At 41.9% G+C, this 26,874-nt stretch overlaps 1 protein-coding gene across 6 annotated transcripts in view; it reads left to right on the forward strand.

Moving 5' to 3' along the window:
* The first annotated feature begins 13,507 nt into the window (after positions 1 to 13,507).
* The window catches only part of Caprin2 (caprin family member 2), a 49,034-nt gene continuing 35,667 nt past the window's right edge, over positions 13,508 to 26,874 (forward strand). For 3 of the 6 annotated variants that reach the window (XM_028892408.2, XM_028892411.2, XM_037203965.1), the window contains exons 1-3: positions 13,625 to 14,652; positions 18,487 to 18,549; positions 23,720 to 23,806. In XM_028892408.2, the coding sequence (XP_028748241.1) occupies positions 14,476 to 14,652; positions 18,487 to 18,549; positions 23,720 to 23,806 (327 nt within the window). In that variant the 5' untranslated portion in view covers positions 13,625 to 14,475. Of the gene's footprint in view, positions 13,598 to 13,623; positions 14,653 to 18,486; positions 18,550 to 23,719; positions 23,807 to 26,874 lie in introns of those variants that run through there. The other 3 variants (XM_028892407.2, XM_028892413.2, XM_037203966.1) reach the window with 3 other exon arrangements.

Below are 26,874 nucleotides of genomic sequence, written 5' to 3' on the forward strand. Positions count from 1 at the left end.
CCAACAACATCCCAGAAGCCTCTCCTCTCTCCTACTGTCTCAAACAAGACTCCTCCAACTGAATGTCCCTCCTTTCTACTTCCTATGTGTCTCTCTATCCATCCTCTTGACTACCTCTTGCTTTCTATTTTTTTTCTTAATAATCCTATATTGACTTACTGTCAACTGGTTGCTTGTTTTGTCTCTTGACCTATAGTTGACGTTATTTAATCCTGTTTACAATATTCAAGCAGAAAGCTCTTGGATTAAGGGCATGTGCTAGGGCTGAGCCACACCAACTAGAAACAGGTTTTTCCAGTAAATAATGTAATCTCAGGGTTCACAGTGTGATCAAATATCCTGCAACACCCCAGTGCTGGGATTAAAGGCATATGTCACCATATTCAGAAACTTCTGGGCTTTTTGAACCTCACATGTGATTCTGATGGTTATTGGGCCTGGAACTGTGTCAAAGTCTGGTCCCTGGACCTGTACTATTAACAGCACCTGGGAACTTGTTAGACATGCATGTTCCCACCCAATCCAGTGGAGTCCAGAGGCAGGGACTAACAGTCAAACCCTCCTGGTAATCCTGGTGCTTGGCCTTTTCAGTGTTTGCTATGGGTATCTGTGTTCTGCTCTCTTCCTGCACTGATGACAGAACAAGACTTAGGTACTTAGGCAGATTCTCCTCCCTTGGGGTCTTCTTACTTTTAACATGTCTGAAGAAGAGCGTCTGTGAATGATTATTGTTTAGGGGAACAGATTTGAGGCAGAATCTCATTAGAAAGCCCAGCTTGGACTTGAACGTGTTGTGATACTCCTGTCTCAGGCTCTCAAGTGTTGTTATTACAAGAATGAGACAGCCAAGCCTGGGCTATAGCGTGAGGTTCTATGTCACCTCTAAATTTAGCTTGTATAGTACATATTTATTTATTTTTTTATTTTATGTGCATGCGTGGGCATGCACATCGTGGAAAGTGTGTGGAGGTCAGAGGACAACTTGTGCAAGTTGGTCTTCTCTTTCTACCATGTGTGTCTCAGAGACTGAACTCAAATCATCCAGATTGGCAGCAAGTGCCTCTGCCCACTGAGTCATTTGGTCAGCTCCAAGAAATTCTCTTTTTTGTTGTTTTTTTGGTGGTGCTGGAGAGTGGACCCAGGCTTCAAGAATGTGAGGCAAGTACTCTGTCACTGTGCTTCTTTCTGGTGCCGAATGTTAATTAAAAAAATTTTAAAGTAGTATTGTATGTATATATGATGTGTGAGTATATGCATGCTATGGTGTGCATGAGGAGGTCAGAGAACAACTCTCTTCCACCTTTATGTGGGTCCCAGGGACTGAGGTTGGGCTGTTAGCCTTGTTTGGGAAGTGCCTTTTGTAGGCAGACTTTTCTTTCCCACCTGCCAATTCCCAAATAGCCAATACAGAGACTTAATATTAATTATAAATGCTTGGCCAATAGCTCAGGCTTGTTACTAGCTAACTCTTACCACTTAAATTAACCCATTTATATGAATCTACATTCTGCCACATGGCATTACCTCTCTTTAATCTTGCACATCCTGTTTCCTTTTCCTGTCTTGCTGGTGACTCCTCTGACTTTGCCCTTCTTCTTCCTACTGTCCTTAGTCTGGTTCTCTGGCCTAACCTTATCCTGTCTAGCTACTGGCCAGTCAGCTTCTTTATTAACCCAACCATAGCAACATATAGTCACACAGTGTAAAGGAATATTCCACAGCCTTTTTTTTTAACCCATTGAAGCTGTCTCTCTCACTGGCCCTCTCAACTCTAAATGTTGTTTAAACATCAAACAAACACCACACAGGCTGTTGTGAAGAAGCAGTGGTGCTATGACTTGAAAAGATACTTTGGAATTGAGAACCATTATAGTTTGAGTAAACAATGTCCCCAAAGGCTCATGTGTTGGAGGTTTGGCCCTCTGCTGGTGGGACTACTGAGAAGTAATTCAGTTATGAGGATGCTAGCTTAATGAGTTAATCAAGGGATGACTTTGCAGCTGGATGGGCTATTAGGAGGTAGGGCCAGTTGGAAGAAGTAGATCTTTAAGGTGTAGCTTTCGTGTTTTCTCTTCTTTTTTATTTTTGAGACAGTGTCTCTCAATACATCACAGCCTGATGATCTGGTAATAACTGCATAAACAAGAGTAGCCTCAGACTTCTGGTTTTTTGGAGTCTCTGTTAAAATCATAGCCAGTAGAGTAACAATCCAAGGAATGCAAGAAGGTAGTTCGGTACAACAGAACTAAGTAGCTGGTGTTGGTTTAAACTTCAGGAGTCTGACCCTGAGTAGTTTATTTTAGTCACATTTAAGCACAGCATGAGTTGGGAAAAACTTTGCTGGTGATAATTAACTCAATCCCATGTGTACTATAAAGTTCAAAATATTGAACTTGACTACATCGAGGGTCTTTGAGAAGTACATGTGGCACCTTCTGTAAGGATGGGTTCTATAGACTGGCTGCATGTGGCACTTTCCATAAAGATGGCTTCTATAGACTGACTACCTGTGACATCTTCTGTAAGGATGGATTCTATAGACTGGTTACATGTGGCACCTTCCACAAAGATGGGTTCTATAGACTGACTACCTGTGACATCTTCCATAAGGATGGGTTCTATAACTGACTACCTGTTGCATCTTCTGTAAGGATGGGTTCTATAGATTGACTATATGTGGCACCTTCCATAAAGATGGGTTCTATATACTTACTACCTGTGACATCTTCCATAAGTATGGATTCTATAGATTGAATAAGAAAAACAAGCTCATGATAAGGGTCTGGGAGAGGATCTGGCATGGTCTTGACCAAACAGTGTCAAGGTACCAGGCTACCTTCTGGGTAGATAACAGGTTATATATCACTTCCTCTGTAGAAATAACCCTATGTGTTTAACATTCCAGGTTCCCCTAGTGCTTATCTGTGAGCCCAAAGACCTCTGGACTTATGACATCTGGGATCCTTTTGCTTCTTCTGTCTCTGGAGTGCTGAGATGATAGGAGCATGCCAGCTCCCTGGCTTTCATGGTTGGATCTTGTCCTTGTCCTTTCCTTCTCTCATAATGGGCTTCTTGGCTGCCATGAAGTAAGAAGCCCTGCCCTGCAATCCCCACAGGCCCAGCAGACACAGCAACAGAGCCAGTGGTCTGTGGAAGGGAACCTCTGAAATTGTGAGCCAAAACAAACATTAAATCCTTCCAGATTGATATCAGGTATTTTGTCATAGCGACTTAAAGTGACTAATACAGTGACAGTTAAGTAGGTAGGGATACCAAAAGCAATTGTCCTGGAGAAAATGCTTCTCCAGCATTGGCCTGGAGTCCTATGTATTCCTACTAGCAGCAACATCTGTTTTGTCTCCTTGGACATGTGTACAGAAGCCCAGGCAGCTTCAGCAGCATGAAGCATACGAATGGAGATCAGCACTCTTCTAAGACAGGAGCTCTCTTAATTACTTTTTCGTTGCTATGAAGAGACACCGTGTCCAAGGCAACTTACCACCGTGGCAGGAAGCAAGGCATGATGCTGCATCAGTAGCTGAGAATTTATATATATATATATTTTTTTGAGACAGGGTCTCTCTACATAGCTGTAGCTGTCTTAGAACTCACGACGTAGACCTTGAACTCACAGAGATTTGCTGTCTCTGCCTTCCAAGTGCTGGGATTAAAGGTATGCACCACCACACTTGGCAAGAGCTTACATTTTATCCAAAGGAAGCAAGCAGAGAAAGAGAGACTTGGTAGGCCTGGCATGGGCTTTTGAAATCTCAAAGCCCACCCCCAGTAACACAACTCCTCTAATAAACAGTCCACCAATTGGGAACCAAATATTCAAATAAATAAGCCTATGGGGACAATCTCATTCTGTGGTGGTAATCTAATTGTACTGAAATGTGATTTTGATTGTATGTTAATAAATAAAGTTGCCCGGGGGTCAGAGCTATTAGAACCATAGACAGAGTGTGGCGGTGGTGGCACATGCCTTTAATCCCATAGATCTCTGTGTGTTCAGGGATACAGCCAGCATTGGAGACATACACCTTTAAGACCTGGGGGGCTGTACATACAGACAGTGACAAGGCAGTCACGTGTTTGGGTTTACAACCAATGAGAAGGCAGAATGACTATGAAACGACTTACACACAGGAAATAGCTCTCTTTTGGGAAGCTGGGACACCGCAGGAGGAAGGGTGAGATTTTAGCTCTGAGCTCTGACCTCTTGGCTTTCTCTTTTACATTGTTTCTGTGTTTCTTATTTAATAAGACGGTTGGTTACATCAACATCATTCAAACCACCACAGGGTATTGTTGATGTTTGTTTTATTTTACTCTTTGCTTTTTGTGGGGCCCAACACCCAGCTCCCAAATAATCACATAGGGAGACCTTTTCTCACTTATAAATGCCCTGCCTTAGCTTGGCTTATTTCTAGCCCCATTTTCTTAAATTATCCCATCTACCTTTTGCCTCTAGGCTTTTGTCTTTCTCTATTCTATATATCTTCCTTTACTTCTTATTCTATGGCTTAGGTGGCTGGCCCCTACTGTTCTACTCTCCTCCTTTCTCTTGCTTCCTGATCTTCTCCTCCAAGATTTCTCCTCCCATTTATTCTCTCTGCCTGCCAGCCTTGCCTATCCATTCTCCTGCCCAGCTATTGGCCGTTCAGCTCTTTATTAGACTAACCAGGTGTTTAGACAGGCACAGTAACACAGCTTCACAGAGTTAAACAAATGCAACAAAAAGAATGTAATACATGTTTGCATCATTAAACAAATGTTCCACAACATAAACAAATGTAACAACCTTCAACTAATATTCTACAACAGAGGATGTCTTGTTTTATGAATGCCTATGTAGGGACCCATCCCCTTTCCTTTGACTGCTTTCAAGAATGTTTCACAGGTTGTGTATTTTTCTATTTCTTATGAAAATCAGCACGTTAATTTCCTTTTCTTTTCCATGCCCTGTAGATTGCTAACCTGTAGGAAGAACGTCATTCTCTCAGAATTCCTGCTGAGATTACAGGAAATATTATTTTTCAAATAATTCACTGAATTTATTCTGATACAGACATCCACTTTAAAGCTTTAATGAATGTGGCATGATTTAAAAAAGGCTAATTTCCAAAAGCTCTAAAAATAAAATTATGATGGATGAGGCAAATGGAGAACCATTTATATTAGAGTCACAACCTCAGTTGCCACAGGAGATCTAGAACTTGCTTGCACACCTTCATTTAGTCAACTTTTTCACTGTGATGTGTAGTGTGTGTGTGTGTGTGTGTGTGTGTGTGTGTGTGTGTGTGTGTGTACAAGCCAGAGATCAGTGCTGGGTGTCTCCCTCATGTTGTGGAATAATCTTTTTGTGCACTGTGAAGATGTGTCACTCAGATTGGTTTAATAAAAAGCTGAATGGTCAATAGCTAGGCAGGATTTTGGGGGCACAGAGGACACTGGGAAGAAGAAGGGCAGGGTCACCAGCCAGATGCAGAGGAAGCAGGACATGCAGGAGGAGAGGTAACAGCCACAAGCCACATGGCAGGACATAGATTAATAGATATGAGTTAATTTAAGTTATAAGAACTAGTTAGAAAGAAACAAGACTAAGTTATAGGCCAAGCTTTCATAATTAATAATAAGTCTCCATGTCATGATTTGGGAGCTGGCTGGCAGCCAGAGAAAAACTCACTACACCCTCTCTTGCTGAAACTGGAATTCCTCACCATTTCAGCCAGACTGGCTGGCCTGCAAGACCCAAGGCTTCTGTCTCTGCCTCTATAGTGCTTATTTTACAGATGCATACTATCATATTTTGTTTTTTTTATATGAGTTCTGGCGATCCAAGCACTCAGTTCTTCTTGCCTGTGTGGCAAGCACTTATTGACTGAGCCATTTTCCTGTTTTTGTGAGATAGGTTCTCACTTTGTAGACCAGGTTGGCCTCCAAATTGTAAATATTTTCCTACCCAGCTTCCTGAATGCTGGGATTAGAGACCTGTGCCACATCTGGCTGCCTGATAATAATCACAAAAAGAATTTAAAGTAGAACTTCAAAGTGGGAGGTGATACCAGAGAGGGAAGAAGGAAAGCGTCATGTAGAACATGTCAGGAAGTCAGCAACTACTCACTGCTCTCCTAAGGGACTTCAAGGGGCTTGAATGCCAAAGCATAATGTATTTATTTCAGTTCCACAAACATAAATAAAGCTACTGAAATCTGATTATAATTTGAAGGAAAATATAAGCCTCTCAAACATTAATCTTAGCTGGGTGGATATGCCTTTAGTCCCAGAATGAATGAATCTCTGTGAGTTCCAGGCCAACCTGGTCTACATAGCAAGTTCTAGGCCAGACAAGGCTGCGTATTAATTGATTAGATTAATTATTGTCTTAGTTAGAGTTTCTATTGCTGTGAAGAGACACCAGGACCACAGTAACTTACTTACAGCTCAGAGGTTAGTCCATTATCGTCATGGCAGGAAGCATGGCAGTGTGCAGGCAGACATGGTTAGTCCATTATCGTCATGGCAGGAAGCACGGCAGTGTGCAGGCAGACATGGTTAGTCCATTATCGTCATGGCAGGAAGCACGGCAGTGTGCAGGCAGACATGGTTAGTCCATTATCGTCGTGGCAGGAAGCACGGCAGTGTGCAGGCAGACATGGTTAGTCCATTATCGTCGTGGCAGGAAGCACGGCAGTGTGCAGGCAGACATGGTTAGTCCATTATCGTCATGGCAGGAAGCATGGCAGTGTGCAGGCAGACATGGTTAGTCCATTATCGTCATGGCAGGAAGCATGGCAGTGTGCAGGCAGACATGGTTAGTCCATTATCGTCATGGCAGGAAGCATGGCAGTGTGCAGGCAGACATGGTGCTAGAGAAGGAGCTGAGGTTCTCACATCTTGACTCACGGGAAACAGGAAGTGCTCTGAGACACTGGGTGTGACCTGAGCATGTTTGAGACCTCAAAGCCTGCCTCATAGTCACACACTTCCTCCAACAAGGCCATAGCTACTCCAATAAGGCCACACCTCCTAATAGTGCCACTCCCTTTGGGGGCCATTTTCTTTCAAACCACCATAATTAGTTAGAAACTATGAAATCTGCCTTTCCCAGCTGTAGGGGGGATTCATCTCTAGGGACTGGTCCACTGTAGCTTAGCAAAGGGCTCTTTTATTGTTAAACAATTCACACCTTCAGCAAGTCAATTCCATATACCAAAGCTTCATATTATAAGTTCCCCAGAGGAACAATGCCAAACACAAATTCTCATTAAAAGAATACCACAGTGTTCTGTGTTGTTCTTAAACTAAGTTTGCCTTGACCCCCTACGAAAACTCTCAGATAAGACTTCAAACAGCAGGTAAGGAGACAGGAGGTAACAATCACAAAAGGCAGATCAAAGCTGGGTGCTAACACACTGGAGTCAAAACAGTTGTAGCTCGGTGGGAATTCTCCCATCAAGAAGTTGGTACCACGAGTTGGGTACTGCTATGATAGGCTTGACCATGTGTTTGTTTGGAGGAATTTGGACTTTGGTACTTTGGGTTTGGAAAGCAGTGGAATGCTTGAAGCGCTGCTTAAAGGGTTGTACAAGTAGGAACATGGAAGACAGTGGTGCTAAGAGTTATTGAACTATGTGGACTTGATCAAGAGGTTTCAGAGAAGAATTTTAGTATGTTGCCTAGAGATCATTTTTGTGATATTTTGGTGAAGAACTTTTGGACTTGTCTGAAAAGTATGCCTGAGGCTAAAGAGAAGAGTTTTGGATTAATTCTATTGACAGAGGAAATCTCAAAACAGCCTAGTATAAATTCTGTCATGTGTTTTTTTTTTTTATTGGTAACTCTAATGAAAATTTATAATGAAGAGGAGCAATCTGAGCAGGATAAATTACAAAATGAAATTTTTGAGAAGAGCACCAGGAAGTGGAATAGAGCTAAATTCTATAGTCAAGGAGATAAATAGATTAAAAAATGGAATAAAGGGAGTGGTGACCTCAGGACAAGATCCCACCCAGCTAAGTTTCCAACTTTTGAAAAGGAACTGAAGAAAAGCTTAGGGCCAGGTGTGGTGGTGCACATTTTTTATGCCAGCACTGGGAAGGCAGAGGCTGGCAGATCTCTGAGGGTGAAGCCAGCCCCTGGTCTATAGAGCAAGTTTTAGGACAGTTGAGGCAGTGAATGACAAAAAGCTGGTGAAGATGTAATTGAATGAGGGGGCCATGTTCCAGCCCCAGCAAGCAGCAGAATGTGGCAGCTTCTGCCACATGGTTCTGGCTTTAGAATTAAGGATAGAAGAAAGGGGTTATGGGATGAACCCAGGTGTGTGTATGTCAGGAGTGTCCCTGAATGGAGGCCTAGTTGAGAGGTCATTGAGTGAAGCTGAGAAGTTGAAGCCTGGATTGCCTCAGAGAACTCAAGCTGTTAGAGATGCCAGAGTTTTGGGATAGCTGCTGAGGAAAGCTGCTAACAGGGAGTGGAACCAGCCCAAGAGAAAGGAGTGTGTTGCGGTCAACAAAGCTGAATGGAGTTGGAGATCTGAAGAGTGTTTTGACATCAGACATGGAGAAGCAGAGTTTAGAGTTTTTGGGTTTGGTCTGGCTTTTGTCCAGTATTTCCTTGTTTTGCTCCCTTCCTTGCCTTTTGGAATGGTAAAGTATAACCTGTGCCATTATATGTTGGAAGTATTGCCATGTATCCCAGAAGATACTTTGAACTTTGAAAGAAGTTTGAGACTGTTATAGACTATGGGAACTTTTGGAGTTGGACTGAATGCATTTTTTTTTGCATTTAGATATGGCTATAAGCCTTTGGTGTTCAGGGTATGGAATGTGGTGGTTTGAAAGAAAATTGCCCCCAAAGGTAGCAGCACTGTTAAGAGGTGTGGCCTTGTTGGAGGAAGTGTGTCAGTGGGGGGTGGGGTGGGCTTTGAGATCTCTTTCGCTCAAGTTTCCTTCATGTGACAGTCAGTCGATTTCCTATTGCCTGCAAGATGTAGGACTCTCAGTTATTCCTCCATCACCACATCTGTCTGCATGCCACCATGATCTCCGCAATGATGATAATGGACTGAATGTAGGGAAAAGGGGCCAGCTAAAGAAACCTACCCTGACCCTGGAACCTAGAACCAGTGAAAAAAACACAGCCTAGGACTGGGACCTGAGTCAGAGAAAGGAACATTTTATCCCCAAACCCAGAACCAAAGAAACATGCCCTTCCTCTGAAACCAGTGCCAAAGAAACATACTTTATCCCTAGAATCAGAGCCAGTGAAAGAAATATACCCAGGCCTTAGAATTAGAGCCAGAAAGCTGTCCTAGCAGCTCGAGGTATCTGGGATACCTTTCCCTCCATTGCAGCTCAGTTGTCCCAGCCGTCAGAGCTGTCCTAGCAGATCAAGGTGTTACCTGACTCCCCAAACAGTCAGGATACCTTTCCCCCAGAGTTGCAACATTGCTTACACTGAACCTCTGAAACTGCCAGCCACCACTCAATTGAATGTATTCCTTATAAGAGTTGCTGTGGTCATGGTGTCTTTTCACAGCAAAATAGAAAGTCAAACTAAGGGCCAGGCAGTGGTGGTCCACGCCTTTAATCCCAGCACTCAGGAGACAGAGGCAGGCGGATCTCTGTGAGTTCAAGGCCAGCCTGGACTACAGAGTGATTTCCAAGAAAGGCTCCTAAGCTATACAGAGAAACCCTGTCTCAAAAACAAAAACAAACAAACAAACAAACAAAAAACCCAAACAAACAAACAAAAAACCCAAAAAACAAAAAACCAAAACCAAAAAAAACCAACAACAAAACAAAACAAAACCCCAAAAACCCTAAGACACATGGTTAGGTTCAAATCTATAAACACTTTGCTTCTGAATTGGCAAGACAAATAAAAGCTTTATGGAAAATAAGGAATGGAAGAGGGGCAAATAAAACATATTTTGAGAAATTAAATTCTAGGGGTATGTGTAAGCATTGCAACTCTGATGGAAAGGGATCCTGGCAGTCGGGAGCCAAGGAATATCACAAAGTCACCACAAGCATAGCAGCCCTGCTCCAGGGAAAGTTACATTACAGCTCTTCTCCAGCAGGAGAGGGTTTCTCCAGCAAAGTTGTTAACAGTTCTGCTCAGGTCCCCCAGAGTGTAACAACTCTGCTCTGCTCGGGGAAAGTTTCACCAGTGAAAATATTACAGTTATGTTCTGCCCTTTTCCATTCTGCTCGGTTCTTGTCTGCTCAGGCAAAAGATGCTACTTCTCTGCTCCCGCTTGCTCCATTCTGGCAAAAGAAGGTCTCACCCAAACCTCATCCGAGAGATTTATTGAGAGGAAGGAATCCAGGAGGGTGGCTGCCTCTGCTGGGGTGGAAAAGGGCAGCAGCAAACTGAACAGGCACAGGGCTTATATAGGACTTCTTAAGGGCAGCGGTTTTCCAGGGTGGAGATTTTAAGGGTGGGAGTTGGTTGGATTTCAAGCCTTTAGCTTGGACAAGCTCAGAGATTGGCTGGATTTCATGCTCAGGAATTGGCTCGTTTCATGCTCAGGGATTGGTTGGTTTTCCTGCTCAGGGCTTGGTTGGCTTTTGTACTGAGTTAGTCAGGGGCAGAGTGTGTTTCTTTGACTCTGGTTTCAGGGCCAAAGTGTGTTTCTTTCACTGGCCCCTTTTTAACCTTTTGGCTCTGGTTTCAGGGCTAGGGTGTGTTTCTTTCTCTGGCTCTGGTTTTATGATGAAAATGTGTTTCTTTGGGTCTGGTTTCAGGGCCAAAGTGTGCTTCTTTCACTGGCTCTGGTTTCAGAGCCGGAGTGTGTTTCTTTGGCTCACTCTTTTACCCTACATTGTCTTTCCAAAATAAAAAGATTGATTGTTTTATTGCTTTGCAAGAGGGTCTCACTGCTAAGCCTTGGCTCTTCTGGAGCTCTATGTAGACCAAACTTGCCTTGAACTCACAGTGATCTTCTTGCCTCTACCCCCCAGAGTGCTGGGATTAAAGGTTGCCCCACTACACCTGGCAAACTTTTTTTTTTAAATTTTAATTTTTATTATTATTATTATTATTATTATTATTATTATTATTATTATTTTTTGCCAGCATGTGTGTCTTTGAACCGTATTCATACCTGGTGTCCACAGAGGCCAGGAGAGGGAGTTACAAACAGTTGTAAACCCTCATGTAGGTGCTGGGAGTTGAACTCAGGTCATCTAGAAGAGCAACTTGTTGTGCTGGTGATGGAATCATGGGCCTCATACAGGGTAGGCAGGCAGTCTATCACTGAACTCCACCTTCACCCATCTGTTTGTTGTTTGTATGTAAGTGGTACAAGTTGGCCTGGAACTTGTGATTCTCCTGCCTCAGCTGCCTAAGAGTTGGTATGAAAAGTGGAGACCTTTGTTTTCCCTAAATTTCCCTTTTTTAATTTTTCAGGAAACATTGCTACATCATTGTGGGACATTCTCTTACCACTGTTATTATAGGCTTATACAAACTATACCTTATTACAATTGAATTTTAGTTATTTTTGCTTTTCTATTGTTTTGATTTATCCTTACAATTCATATTGAAAAATGAATTAGTATAGATTTATTAACAATTCTTCCATTGAGTAGTTAGGATTATAGCTGGATCTAATAGCCCAAATGCTAATTCTGGAAGCTCCCCCCCCTTTTTTGAGGGGATTCAGTCTCCTATGTAGCCCAGGTTGCCCTCCTACCTCAGCCTCTTGAGTGCTGGGAGGTATGTGCCTGTAAAGGTATGTGTCTAAAAAGGTGTGTGCCACTATTCCTGGTTGGAAAATATTATTTTTAGGCTCATTATTAACACAGGCTAACAAAGGTATAAATGCTAATATAAATATGTCAGTTAAAGTTTCCAAAGATGTGCTCATCACAGGCTTCATGTCCATTCTGTGTGGCAAAAGGTGAGTATATTAGCTTTCCTTCTCTCAGTTCAGCAGTATGTTCTTTCTCTGGTTATAAATAAGGAGGAAGCAGACAATGTTTGCCCCATGTTCAAGTTACTTATGGGGTTCAGAAATTCAAAGCTAAAGTGCAAAATTAAGGTACATAATAGGAGAGGGAGGAGGGATGGCTCAGCGGTTAAGAGCACCGGCTGCTCTTCCAGAGGTCCTGGGTTCAATCACTGGGACCCAGGTGGTGGCTCACATACATTTGTCTGTAACTCCAGTTTCAGGGGATCCAACACCCCTTTCTGGCACCAGGCAACCATATGATATACAAACATATATGCAGGCAAAACAGCCATACACATAATAAAATAGAATAATACACATAATAAAATAGAATAAAATGAAGATGTATATAATACTACCAGGATGAACTCTAATGGTAAGTGGCAAAATACAGTATCAAGAAATACCAAAGCCAAGGTGATTTTTTTTTTTTTTTGTGGTCTTGGCCAGACTTTAAACTAGCTGGGCCTTTGTTTACTTGATTATTCTTTTGACTGCCCTGTTCTAAATATTTATCATTGCCTCATGGGTAGAACTAAAAATCTATTCTATTTGGTAAAATACTTGGACACAAGTTGGGGGCAAGTCATTGTTTTTTATTTATTAGTTTTATTATTTTGTCTGTTTGGTTTTTGAGGTAGCATTTTGCATAGGCCTGTCCCTGCCTCCCTAGGATTAAGGAGTAAGCCATCCCCCTAAAACTTCCATTTGATACAGGAAACACCACCAGCCCTTCAGAAGCTGAGTCTTTTCTACTAACTTTATGCAACTCAATAAATAATCTTACCAGCTCTTTCAGTGCCAAAGAAATGAGTTATTTCATAGCAACACATAGCCTTGCCGCACACCCTCCTAATCATAACGGCTGCAGCCATCTGTTCTGCTTTTATGGTAGGGCTGTCCCAGAGCATTCTGCTCTTATGAGTCCGGAGAGGAAATGCTCTTCCTCATTCTACAGTGAAAAAAAAAAATCATCTGAGGGGGCAAAGATGCTCTTGTATTTTAAATGTCCCCACCTAAACCGTTAGAGCCTGGAGAGTGGTTTATCTGGTCATTCTGCGCACGACTTTTTGCCTCTTTTTCAGGGATTGAAATCATCTGCATAAGGTCAGGTAATCAGCTAGTGCTGGCTGAAACAAACAGGCTCATCTAGGCTACCAGGTGCAGAGCCTCAGGAACAGCAGAAAAGCGCGGGGAACGCACGAGCTTAGTGGAAGCCTGCGGAGAGGAGCTCCGGGAAGCGTCTCTCTCCCGCAGGTCCAGGGTACCGGAAGGGGGCGGGTTGAGGAGGCCCGTACACGAGAGGGGAGGGGCGGGGAGTGGGAGGGGACACCGGAAGGCGAAGCTTCCTAAGGGGAGCGCGCTAGGGGGCGGAGCAGAGGACAGGAAGTAGGCGGTATCTGGGCGTGGTCGTTCTGTGCGCGGCCTACATAAGTTGCGCGCGCCAGGCTGGGCGAACTTGGGCGCGAGCGGCGGAGTCGGATGGGTGCTCTCTCGGCTGGCGCGGCGGGCTAAGCTGAGGAGGGCGGAGGGAGGGAGGGAGGGACGGGAGGAAGAGGAGAGGGGAGTGTGGGGCGGCGTCGGCCTACGTCGCAGCGCGCCGGGCTTCCGCGCGCTTCCGAGGCAGCCGGGGAGGTGAAGCAGGGCGGCGGCGGGGTGGGCGGGTCTGCGCGGCCGCAGCTGGGTGGAGAGGCGCGGCGCCTTAGCCTCCTGGGGTCGGGCTCTCCGAGCGGCCTTGCAGAGCGTCTGCGTCTGGTGGGCTGCGTGGGCCCGTGACCCCGGCTGAGGCGCCGCTGGGCTCTGAGGGCACTAAAGAGCAGTGGCGTGCAGGGTCTGTCCGGCTGTGCTCCTTCAGGGGAGGACTCCTGGATGGAGCACTGGAAGGCTCGCCGGTATGGGAGTGGGTGGTTGTGAGTTGGTGTAAATACATCCGGAAGCCACCTCGGCGTGCAGTTTGTGAGAAGACTTGGTTAGCTAGCGTGTCCAGGGGTGATGCACTTGCTTAGGCTCTGGGCAACCAAAGAGACTAACATTCTTCTTCAAGAAACTTGGTTCACTTAGACTCTTGGGACTCTAGTAAAGGCTCAGGTAAAGAGGTGCTAATGTGGAAACTGGTTGTACCCCCACTTGGGTGATGACCGTAGAAACTATTGAGAATGAGGAGTCAGAAGCCTTTGCTTGCTTGGCAGTTCTCCGTGTGGGAAATAGAACTTCTGGAAACGTTCCTATAGTGTAAATTTTGCCTGCGCATAGGCTATCGTTATTGGCCATTGCTTGCGGCCAGTGACCGCAGTAGGGGAGTGGAAGTACGCTGTCTGAAGCACCATTGTATTTTTAGTTCATTTCTGTGGAAGAACATTTTAAAGAAAGGCTTTCCAGAGAAGTTAAAGGTTGCTGTGCACCTTTAGTTTACATTTGTACTTAATCTGCCCCCTCCCCCCAATCCTTCAGCGTCCTCTGTTTTCACTTACCAGTCACCTTCAGGCCATTCAGAGGAGAGAAGAGTGGGAAATATGAAGTCAGCCAAGTCCCAAGTGAACCACAGTCAGCACGGGGAAAGCCAGCAGGCCCTGAGCCCCCTGCAGTCTACTCTCAGTTCTGCGGCTTCTCCTTCCCAGGCGTATGAAACCTATATTGATAATGGACTCATATGCCTTAAACACAAAATTAGAAACATCGAGAAAAAGAAGGTAACTTTTACCCCCTCCAAGCTCTGAATGTTCATGACCCTAAGCCAGGGTTAAAGTGCTGACATTTTTTATCATCGGAGAACATAGGTCTTCCAAAAACTTTGACCATGATACTTAGTTGCCTGCGATTAATTAAGCATCCAGGCTAAATGCTCTCTTCATTTACCAACATAGCTGAGTAACAATATTCTTCACAGTAAAATTGTTAGCATACTGCTTTTTAAATATTTGAAAAATTTGCTATTTTAGGTCTGATTAATTTCTTGAGTTTTATTATTGTTTCTTAGATTAGGAATAGCTTGATATTTTAACTTCATTTTCCTTGTGACGGCATCAAATGATACGGCAGTACAGCTGCTGCAGTCATTGGAAGCATTTTATCATGAGCCAGAAAATATTTTAACGTTATTTTTCCACTGCTAGACACTGGCTTAAGATTGGTTCATGAAAGTATTGTAGACAGCTTTGTAAAGAAACTTGGATTCTTACCAGACTAACATTACAGTAAGTGTTATGGTAAAGATCCAGATAATTTCTCATTTCCTGAGTCATTTAGCCTGAGAAACAGTCCCTCGGGATGCACTGTTGTGTTGTGATTCTCATTTGCTTTTGACAGGTAAGGCTGAATAAGTATCTGGACCTACATTCTCTTAAAATGTGTGTTGAAGACCTACTAAAACATTAGGAAATTTTTTTTTCTTTCTTTTTTTTTTAGTGGAGGGATATAAGATTTTTGAGTTTTATTGACTATGTCTTCCTTGCTTCCCTTGTTTTGGAAGTTAGAAGGGCCGGTGGCTGGTAGTTTCTGTTTATCTTTTTCCAGGCATCTTTTGGATGCATGCATTTGATTGCTAGTGTCACAAGATGATTGTGCCTGGGTCAGCACAGGTTCCTTAACACTGAGAGCTAGCCAATGCAGGGTCTGTTAGTGGAGATTCATGAATGACTTTTCTAGTGGAGAAATTGAATATGTGTATTCCTGTATTATCTAGCTAAACCATTAGACTTCTTTAATTCTGAATGTCTGTCTGCTAGCATCAGTGCCTTTGTTTCCAGCTTCTAGGAAAGCATTTTAAGACCTAAACCCAATATAGGTGGAGCCTGTAAAATGCTTGTGGTTTATGACATGATAATGGGGCTAATAGATACAATTTATTTTTTATGTATTTTCTTAAATAGTAAATTTAGTATGAAAGATAGAATAATATCTTGGTGTTTCTGTTAGAAAATTAACTATTATGAAAATGCCACATAGGTAACAATTAGTAGTATAAGTAAGTATGAACTGGTACAGAACTTGTCAGCCCTGATGCTACTGATCTTTTGTGCTAGATCAGTGGTTCTCAACTTTCCTAATGCTGTGACCCTTAATACAGTTCCTCATGTTGTGGTAGCCCCCCAACCATAAAATTATTTTTTTTGCTTCTTTATAACTGTAATTTTGCTACTGTTATGGATTGTAATATAAACATCTGAAATCTGACCCCCAAAGAGGTTGTGACCCACAGGTTGAGAACCACTGTGCTAGATAATTCCTTGTTGTGAGAGGCTTCCCTGAGCATTGTGGGATATTTACCAACAATCTTGGCATCTGCCTAAAAGATACCAGAAGCACTGTCTACCTCCCCCAGACTCTGCAAGTTGTGATACCCTCAGTTATCTCTGGGAATAATAATACTACTACTAAATAGTATAAAAATAATAACCCTGGCTGAGCACCTCTAGGTTGGGGTATATGGTTGACTTAGGACCCTGTTTAAGTAGACTGATCATAACTAGAAGCCATTAAGAGGAAAGAATCCAGGCTGTTAGATGGCTTAGCTAGTAAAGCTGCTTGCTGCACAAACCCGGTGACCTGAGTTCAACCCCAGGATTCTGCAGTGGCAGATCATCAGCTCCCAAAAGTCCTCTGACCTCCACACATATTCAGGGCTGGAGATGGCTTAAAGGTTAATGTATGTACAGAAGCTGTGTGTGGTTGTGAATGCCTTTAATCTCTGCACTCAGGAGGCAGAGGCAGGCAGATCTCTGAGTTCCAGGACAGCCAGGGCAATGTAGAAAGACCCTGTCTCAAAAACAACAACAAAGCTCTTCTAGAGGACCTGGGTTTGATTACCAGTGCCCACATCAGGCATCTTACAAACCACCTGTAACTCCATTTGGTGGTGGTGGAGGTGGTGGTGGTGGAGGTGGAAGAGTAATGTCCAATGATGACTCTGGCCTTACTTGCATATACCCTCACAGATACACATAATTAACATAAGTCAGGTGTGGTGGCCCATGCCTTTAATCCCAGCGCTCATGAGGCAGAGACAGGCAGATCTCTGAGTTCTAGGCCAGCCTAGTCTACAAATCGAGTTTTGGGACAGCCAGGGCAACAGAGGAGCTCTGTCTTGGAAAACCAAAACCAAAAAAAAAAAAAAAAAAATTCAAGCACTAGACTTATATACTAGTTTATAGTAATGAACTTATAGCATGCTGACAGCTCTGTATATCTTTTTTTTTTTTTTGGTTTTTCGAGACAGGGTTTCTCTTGTGTAGCTTTGCGCCTCTCCTGGAACTCACTTGGTAGACCAGGCTGGCCTCGAACTCACAGAGATCCGCCTGCCTCTGCCTCCCGAGTGCTGGGATTAAAGGCGTGCGCCACCACCGCCCGGCAGCTCTGTATATCTTGCTAGTTTGCCACATATTCTTCCCGTAAAATATTTCTTCAGTGCTGATACTTTTATATTCTAATTAGGTAGCTCCAATGTAATCCTTTAAATAACCTTTCATACCTTATTATACTACACACATTAAAAGCTACTGACCTGCTTTTGTGCTTCATTTTGGGAAACTTCAGGTTCAACAATGCTTTTAAATACAATGAGGCACTTACTTTTTGTTTGTTTTGTTTTTTGTGACAGAGTTTCTTTGTGTAGTCCTGGCTGTCTTGGAACTCACTTTGTAGACCAGGCTGGCCTTGAACTCACAAAGATCTGCCTCTTCCTCCAAGGTGCTGGGATTAAAGGCATACATCACCACTGCCCAGCTGGGAGCTTATATTCTTAACAGTGCTACTGTAGTTTTTTCCCCAAAATAAGCCTTAACTGTTGAATAATTTTTACTGGGATACCAAATTTCTAGGAATGCTATTGTTCATATGGAAAGTTATTTCTGTGAGGCTCTTTGAGTTAATACATGGCAAAGACTCAGTCCTCTAATCTTTTTTTTTTTTTTTTAAATAGTATATATCTAAGTTGAAAGTCTAGTCCTTGTCTCAGAATTGTGAATATTTCAATGAGTGGGGAATGAAGCATCTGCCACACTGCCCTGTCACCATAAGCACTGTCTCCCTGTTTTAACTGCTGTGCAGGTTTGCCTTCTGATATATGACTCTTCAATCTCTTTAGAGGCATTTTGCTATTTCAAGAGTAGGGAGATAATTGAGATAGTTGAAATACCAGCATCAATGCATTCCAGCTACAGTGGTTTGTACCTATAGTGTTCAACTTATTCTTACAGCAGTCTCAGCTCAGCCTCAGCTGCATTTTTGAGATGCAGACAAATTCTTGGAGCACAAGGCAACCCTGGTTGGGTGGAAGTTCTTTTTTTTCCATTGGTCAAGTGCCTGAAATAGCTACCAAGTTGTGGTAAGTTTATCTGGAATCTGCTGGACTGATTACATGGGACAAAGAGCAGACTGATACTGCTCTATGTTTTGTTTTCGCCTGACTTGGAACTCAAGTACAGTTGTGAAATTGTAGTCTGGCATACTAGCTTATTTCAAGAATCTTGTTTGCTTCAGTTCTTTCTATCGGACTATACCATAAAATACATATTTCTCTTTTATAGCTCAAATTGGAAGATTATAAAGATCGCCTAAAAAATGGAGAGCAGCTTAACCCAGACCAGTTGGTAAGTTGAGATCTTTTGTTAGATGCTTTCTCAGTGTAGCTCTGGCTGCCTTGGAACTTACTGTGTAGACCAGGCTGGCCTTGAACTTACAGAGATTTGCCTGTACAGACTATTAGATGATATTGGTTGGATATGGGTTAAATAGAGCAAATTAGACTAGATGAGTTACCATATACATTGAAACTTAGTTTATGCTAGGAAGACTGAGTATACTCAAGTTAGTTTTCAACTCTTCACTGCTTTAATATAAACTTGACATCTTTCTGTTCTAAAATCTGTTTAATGTAGCTTTGTCTCATGATTCTGAGTTGTTCTCTTTTAATTTCTTTCATATTTGAGCTATGTCTGTAGCCTTTTAAAAACTTAACTTCACTATAAATATTGACTATAATTTTTCTTTTGATCTCATAGTGGTACTCTGTATCACTCTATGAAATTCTGGCATTACAGGCATATGAGGCACCATGCCCAGCTACAATTTTTTTCTTTCACATGTTTGGCCTGTTCATGGAATACCTGGTAATTCTGATGTTTATTTAATTTGTGAAGGAGAGTGTTTGCAATATGAACTAAAAAAATTCTATTGTTATTTGCTGTTTTGGTCTGATCACATTTACTGCCTTTTAAGAAGGGACGAATGTGCTTGAAGTTACTTAAGATTTAAAAAAAAAATATGTGTATGCATGTATGTCTGTGTGTGGGTATGTTAGTGCGGGTGCCTGTGAAGGCTAGAAGAGGGTGTTGGATCCCCTGAAGCTGTAGTTACAGGCAATTCTGAGCTGCCCAATGTGGGTGATAGGGACCAAATTCAAGTCCTCTGGGAAGAGCAGCAAGTGCATTTTAACTGCTGAACAGTCCCTCCAGCCCTGGAGTTATTTCATCTGGCTTAGGGGCCTGTTAACTTTTTAACTAAAATTTGGCTTTGTAGTAAAGATTTTAGGCCTTCATGGCATTTCCCTCCTTGCCGTACTGTCGTCTTCTCTGACCCAGAAGTTCTACGGTGTAGTAATTAGGAGTCTATTGAGGCTTAGCTTTGAATTGTGTGAGCTCTGAGCATGGTATACCTTCCAGCTAGTGAAGGGACTTGACTAATCAGCCAGCATTTACTTCCTTGGTTTTGTTTTCATGCTCTGTCCATCAACTTAAAACGTGGAAGCTGCTCTTTTTGTAAGAATTCCAGAAATTCCGTTAGAGTGGCATCACTGAGGGTTTTTTGATCTGAACTCAGGTAAAGTGCATGTTGCACAAGCATGAGATCCTGAGTTCAGTCCTTGAGTCCAGGTAAAAACCTGGGTTTGGTGGTGCCCTCTTGTAATCACAGCCCTGCAGTGGTAGAGACAGATCCTGGAGCCTGCTGGCTAATCAGGCTAACCTATTTGGCAAGTTCCAGGCCAGTGAGAGAACCTGTTTCAAAAAACAAAACAAGGCGGGGCGGTGGTGGCGCAGGCCTTTAATCCCAGCACTCGGGAGACAGAGGCAGGTGGATCTCTGTGAGTTCGAGGCCAGCCTGGTCTACAAAGTTAGTTCCAGGACAGCTAGGACTGTTACACAGAGAAACCCCATCTCGAAAAATCAAACAAAACAAAACAAAACAAAACACCCTCAAAACCAAAAACACAAAACAAGCCAACAAAATAAAAACAAAACAAAAACAATGGAGAACTATAGAGATTGGTTAGTGGTTAAGAACTCTTACTACTCTCCCAGAGAACCTGAGTTCAGTTTTCAATACTCATGTCAGTCAGGAAGCTCACAACTGCCTGTAACTCCAGCTCCAGGGATCTGATACTTTTGCATCCTTGGTTACCAGTATTCGTATGAACATACCAATACACACACACATATCTCATTAAAAATGAATGTTGGGGTCTGGAGGGATAGCTCTGCAGCTCAGAGCACTTACTGCTTTCCTAGAGGACCAGGCTCAATTCACATCACCCACATGGTGGCTCACAACCATCTGTAACTTCAGTTCCAGGGCCACTGATGCCATCTTCTGGCCTCAGTGGCCACCAGGTACACAAGTGATACAGAGACATACATATAGGCAAAACACCCATACACATTAAACTAAAATTAAAAAGAAAAAATCCTAAAAAACATCAATGGGCTAGGCTTGGTGGTGTACACCTTTAATCCCAGCACTCTGGAGGCAGAGGCAGGCAGATATCTGAGTTTGAGGACAGCCTGGTCTGCACAGTAAGTTCCAGAAAGCCAGGCTACATAGAGAGACCCTGTCTTGAACTAAACCAAAACAACAACAAAAACACCAGTGTGGACAGTGCTTGAAGAATTATATCTGAGGTTTCTCTTTGGCTTCCATATATATGTACTCACATGAGAACACACATACACGCAATAGTATTAAAGAGGAATCACAGTAAGGCTTTCTATGGAATTGGATTTGGTCTAGGACCCAGATAGAAAGACCTTTCATCACTGGGCAGAGAGGAGGAAGAATGTACACATTGGTAAATTGGTATAGTATCTGGCTAATTATTGCTGCCTCTTGAGAGAGGGTGTGGAATGGTATTCCTTCTAGTTTTATAGCCCTTTGAGGATTATGTGCTGTCATTACATTTTCTGCCCATATAGCTGGAGAGTTTCTTTGTCTTTACTATTATGAATTATATGGTTCTGACAAATGTTCCTCATAAGTCATAATGGATAGTAAAACAATTGTAAGTTGCCTGCATGTATGTCTGTTTGAGGGTGTCTGATCCCCAGGAACTGGAGTTACAGACAGTTGTGAGCTTTCATATAGGTGCTGGAAATTGAACCTATTTCCTCTGGAAGAGCATCCAGTGCTTTTAACTGCTGAGCTATATCTTTAGCCCCATAAATAATCCTTCTATGTATGTTGACATATACATTTATGTAGATATGTTATAGATATGTTTTCTTTTGAGTAATACCTAGGAGTAGAATAATGCACTGTCTATAAATATATGTATGTGTTTTTTAAAATATACATTTACTTATTTTGTGTTCCTTTGCTATAGCATGTATGTGAAGGTCAGAGAATAACCTACAGTAGTCCTTTCTTTTCTCCTACTGTGTGGATTCTAGGAGTTGAACTCAGGTTGTCAGTTATGGCAGCAAGCACATTCATCCAATGAGCGAGCAATCTGTTGATCCTACTACACTATCTTAATTACTGAGACTCCAGTGTATCTCTAACTGCTTGAATAAGTTCCTTAAGTTGTTCTGTTCCAAATGGACTTTTCTTCTTCATTTTAAATTAAAAAGGGGCTGGGCATGATGACACACACCATTAATCCTAGAATTGAAGAGGCGGAGGCATGTGTAGATCTCTGTGAGTTTGAGGCTAGCCTGGTCTAAATAGTGAGTTCTTGGACTGCCAGAGTTACATAGTAAGATCTTCTCTCAAAAACAACCCCCCCAATCCCCAAAAAAGCCCAAAACAAAAACAAGGACAACAAAACAAACCAAAAAAGCAAAATTACATTTATTTGTTTTATTTGTATGGGTGTGGTGAGGAGGTCAGAGGATAGCTTGTGGAGTTAGTTATTTTCTTCACTTTGTAATTTCTGGGGATCAAAGTTGGTAGTCAGGCTTGGGCAGCAAGTGCCGATACCCACTGAGCCATCTCATCAGCTGGCCCCAGACTGACATTTGTTTTCCTCTACAAAGAGTTTAGTTACCAAGACTAACTCATCTCTTCTCTGATTACTGGTTTTGTTCAAGTATGAAATCTTTTATTTATTTATTTTTTAATTACTTTGTGTGTATGAGTATTTTGCCTGCATATGTATATGTCCATCTTGTGTGTTCCTGGTGCTTGTGGAGGTCAGAAGAAAGTGTTGGATCTCCTGGAATGGAGATGATGTGAGCCATGACACAGGTGCTGTGAAACAAACCCAGGTTTCCTGAAAGAGCAACAAGTGCTCTTACACCCTAAACCACTTCTCCAGCCCCTCTAGTATGAAATCTTTTTTTGTTTTGTGTTTTCATGATTTGTTTGCTTGTTTGTTTATTTAGATAAGGTTTCTTTGTGTAGCCTTTGTTGTCTTGGAACTGGCTCTATAGACTAAGCTGGCCTCAAACTCATAGAGATCTGCCTCCCTCTGCCTCCTGCACACTAGGATTAAAGATGTGTGCTACCACCTCCTGGCATGGTATGAAATCTTAAAAGAAAAAAAAATTGCTTCTTTAATTTCAATAGGATAGTGCTTGTTATAATACTTACAATGTCTGGTGCCAGGCGATTGTGGCGCATGCCTTTAATCCCAGCACTTGGGAGGCAGAGCCAGATGGATCTCTGTGAGTTTGAGGCCAGCCTGGTCTACAGTGTGAGATCCAGGAAAGACACCAAAACTACACAGAGAAACCCCGTTTCAAAACAAACAAACAACCCCCGAAAAACCCAAAACTTACGATGTCTGTTACAGGTAATTATTTACAGGTAATTATTTACACGTATTTTAGATATTTCACAGTTGCTGTTCTCCTGTTGATATGTATTATTCCTGTAGTACATTTGAGTGGTGAATGATGTTGACTGAGGAATCCTAATGGCTTAGTGAGATGACAGCTTGCTGCAGTTGGCTCTCTCCTTCTACCATGTGGGTCTTAGGGATTGAATTCAAGTCTTCAGGTTTAGCAGCAAGAACCTTTACCCACTGAAACTTCTCGATGGCTCAGGGCTCTGATTTCTAATGTAAAAATTGAGGTCAAGCATGGTAGTATATCTAAAGATATGCTTGAGGGATTGAGGCAGGAGAATCACAAGATCATAGAGTACATATGAGTTTTAGGCCAACCTGAGATATAGTGAGAGCCTGTCTCAAACAAACAAAAATTCTAGCATTAAAATAGACTTTTTTACATTACTTTATATAACTTGTAGATACCTTTTCTTTCAGTAAGCACTTTTCTAGCTTATGAAGTCTTGTCTCCTTTATCAATTAATAATGATTTATGTTTATTTGTATGTATCTTATGTATGTGAATGTGTATATAGGTGTCCATGGACCAGAAAAGGATGTCAGATCCTCTAGTGCTGGAGTTATGGAAACTCAGATCCCCTGGAAGAGCAGCATTGTGCTCTTAACAACTAAGCTATCTCTTCAGCCCTTTAGCAGTTTAAGGAACACTTATTTATTCTGAGCTTATCATTGATTTGCTGTTTTTTAATTCTGTCTGGTAGGAAGCAGTGGAGAAGTATGAAGAAGTACTGCATAATTTGGAATTTGCCAAAGAGCTTCAGAAAACCTTTTCTGCACTGAGTCAAGATGTGAGTATGTCTTCATTACTTTTCTTAGAACCACTTTAACCACTGACCTTGAAGAATATGCCACTACCTAAAATAGTATTTGCTTATCGTTTATCTGATACCATGCTGATAGTATAATGAAGAAGACTCACTAAGTTGCCTAGGATATCTTTGAACTCACTATACAGACTAGACAAGCCTGAAATTTGTGATTCTCCTGAGTATCTGCGTTATAGGTATGTAACACCGTGCCCAGCTCTAGGCTATTTTTAATTTTTTGCTAAATTTAATTAGGTTTGTTCTACTTGACTATGAAGAGATTTTTCATACCTTCTTGTTTCGATAGGTAGAAATACATTTGTATATATTTTCCATCTTCTCAAAACTGCTTTGTCATATTTTAGTTTCTACTCAGGTTTTTTTCCCCCTCATCTATGTATGATGTTCATTTCTTTTTCTTTTTTTAGATTTATTTATTTCATGTGTATGACCTTTGCCTGAATGTATGTTACATATACCATGTGCATACCTGGTGCCCACAGAGGTCAGAAGAGTATGTCAGATCTCTGAGCTGCCATGTGGATGCTGGGAATTGAACTCAGGTCTGCTGCAAGAGCAGTATGTGCTCTTAACTATTGAGCTACCTCTTCTGCCCAAGATTTAAATCTTTTAAAAATAGACGCTAGGTGCCTGTGTAGTTCCACTCAAACAGTATAGTTGGAGACATAATAGCCCTGTTTTATAGGTTTGGGATCTGAGGCTCATCTCTCCAGTCCTGAGCTTGCCCTCTCGAGTCAAGCCCTCAGGGTGTTAGTCATTACCTTCCTGTTCCCTTTTCTGGTAGTTTCTGGGCTGCTGTTAAACTTTTGTTGTTGTTACTTTTATAGATCGTGGAACATCTTGTTCTTTTATGCTCAGTCTAACTACGTTCTCCTTAGTTTCATGGGGTAATTTCTATCCTTAGGCAAAAATCTATTATATTAAGTAATGGCTTAGAAAATAAACTTTCATTAAATATTGCTGATTGAATTGTTTATGTGTTCTCCTTTCCAAACTGATCAACAAAGCAGAAGAAAAAGGTCTAAGGTCTTCTTAGTTCTACATAGATAAGGAAAAGAAAGTTGTTAGTGACTTCTCATGACATCTGATATGAGCTAGGAGATAGTGTACTTAGTTGACTTGATTTATTTAACAGACACTTGAGTTCCTGTTGTTTCAGTCTCTGTGCTGGGCAGTGATGTATGGATGAATAACCAAGATATAAGTCTCTGTCATTATAGATGCAGAAAAATGAGAGAGATACCTAGGGACTGGAGGTGTAGCTCAGTTGTGGTAAAACACTTGCATAGCATGTGCATGGCCCTAGGTTTGATTCCCAGCACTGCCAAAAAGTAATAAATACATACATAAATTGCACATATGACTATTTGATGTGACAAATACTTGGCTGGAGGACTTTCAGGTTGGCATAAACCCATAAAACACCTAATCTAATTTTGGGAAATAGGCTAAAGAGAAATATGAAGTGATGATGTAGTATGTATGTATTTATTTATATTTGTGTGTTGTGTATGTTCGTGTGTATATGTACATGTGTCCATACATGTGCATGTGTGTGGAGACCCAATGTTGACTTTGGGTTTCTTCCTTGATTATTCTTTACTTTATTGAGATAGGGTCTTAATTGAATCCAGAGGTTACCTATCAGCTAGTCTGGTAGCCAGATTCATCAGGGATCCAATCTTAGCCTTGTGAGTGCTAATGTTATAGGCAGCCACCATGCCTTTCTGGCTTTTAAGTGGATCCTGGGGATCTGAATTCTAATCCTCATACTTGCTCTTGGGCGAGCAGTTTATACATGAGCCATCTCCCCAGTTCTGTGATGTGGTATATGTGGATGTGAAGACAATTCAGATAATTATTTGCGTTTCTTGTATATACTAAGATGAAATGTCTCGGGGGTAGAAGTAGCACCTCTATCTTTCCTCCGTCAGGCAGAAACACAGAACCTGTAGCTTTGGGAAGTGTGACTGGTGCAGTCCATATCTAGGTCTCAGAAAAAGCCTTACTGGGCTTTTCCCATCTTTAGAACACAGCCCTGTTCACATAACCCCTTCCCATTGTCTCTTTTCTCCACTGGTAAGCAAATTTAGTAAGTTACTTCTGTACCCTTAGAAAGGAATCAACTGAATATTTTTTTGTGTTTCTTTTTAATCCTCTAATCTCAGTTAATTTATGAACATCTGTCTTAGTTAGGGTTTTTGTTGCTGTGAAGAGACACCATGACCACAGCAACTCTTACAAAGGAAACATTTAATTGGGGCTTGCTTACAGTTTCAGAGGTTCAGTCCATCATGGCAGGGAGCACGGCAGTGTGCAGGAGATGTGGTGCTGGAGCTGTCAGTCCTTACATGGTGTCTCAGAGGCAACAAGAAGTCGACTGACTGTCACACTGAGAGAAGCTTGAGCAAGAGAAACCTCAAAGCCCAACCCCACAGTGACACACTTCCTCCAGCAAGGTCATTCCTAATAGTGCCACTCCGTTTGTGGCCATTTTCTTTCAAACCACAACATCTTTTTAAAATTTTTTTTTGTTTTGCTTCTTTTCTTTATACTTTCCCCCCTTATTTTCTTCTTTATCTTTTTCCCTTTCCTTAGTCTTGCTGGGTAGACAAGGCTTGTTTGGAACTCGTCATATAGTCGGGTATGTCAAATTTGTGATTCTGTCTTAGTCTTCTCAGAGCTGAAATCTTAGGCATGCTTCACCATGCCTGGCTGGATATATCATTACAAACTTTAACATATTGATACTTGTATCAGTAACACATTTATTGGAAAAAAGTCCTGAGTTTTTTTTTTTCTTTCTTTGCTGTTTTGTTAAAAAAAAACAAACAAAAACCAAAAAAAAAAAAAAAAAAACCAATATTATAGAAACATGATCATAAAAACTGTGTGGAAAAACTATATTTTCTTAGTGGAAACAGGTACACTATTATTTAAAAAAAATTTAGACTTGTTTTTTATTTTATGTATTTGAGTGTTTTACTTGCATGTATAAATGTGCACCATGTGTGTGCCTGGTGCTCAAG

This window comes from Peromyscus leucopus, chromosome 3 (genome assembly GCF_004664715.2).
Source record: "Peromyscus leucopus breed LL Stock chromosome 3, UCI_PerLeu_2.1, whole genome shotgun sequence".
NCBI lineage: Eukaryota > Metazoa > Chordata > Mammalia > Rodentia > Cricetidae > Peromyscus > Peromyscus leucopus.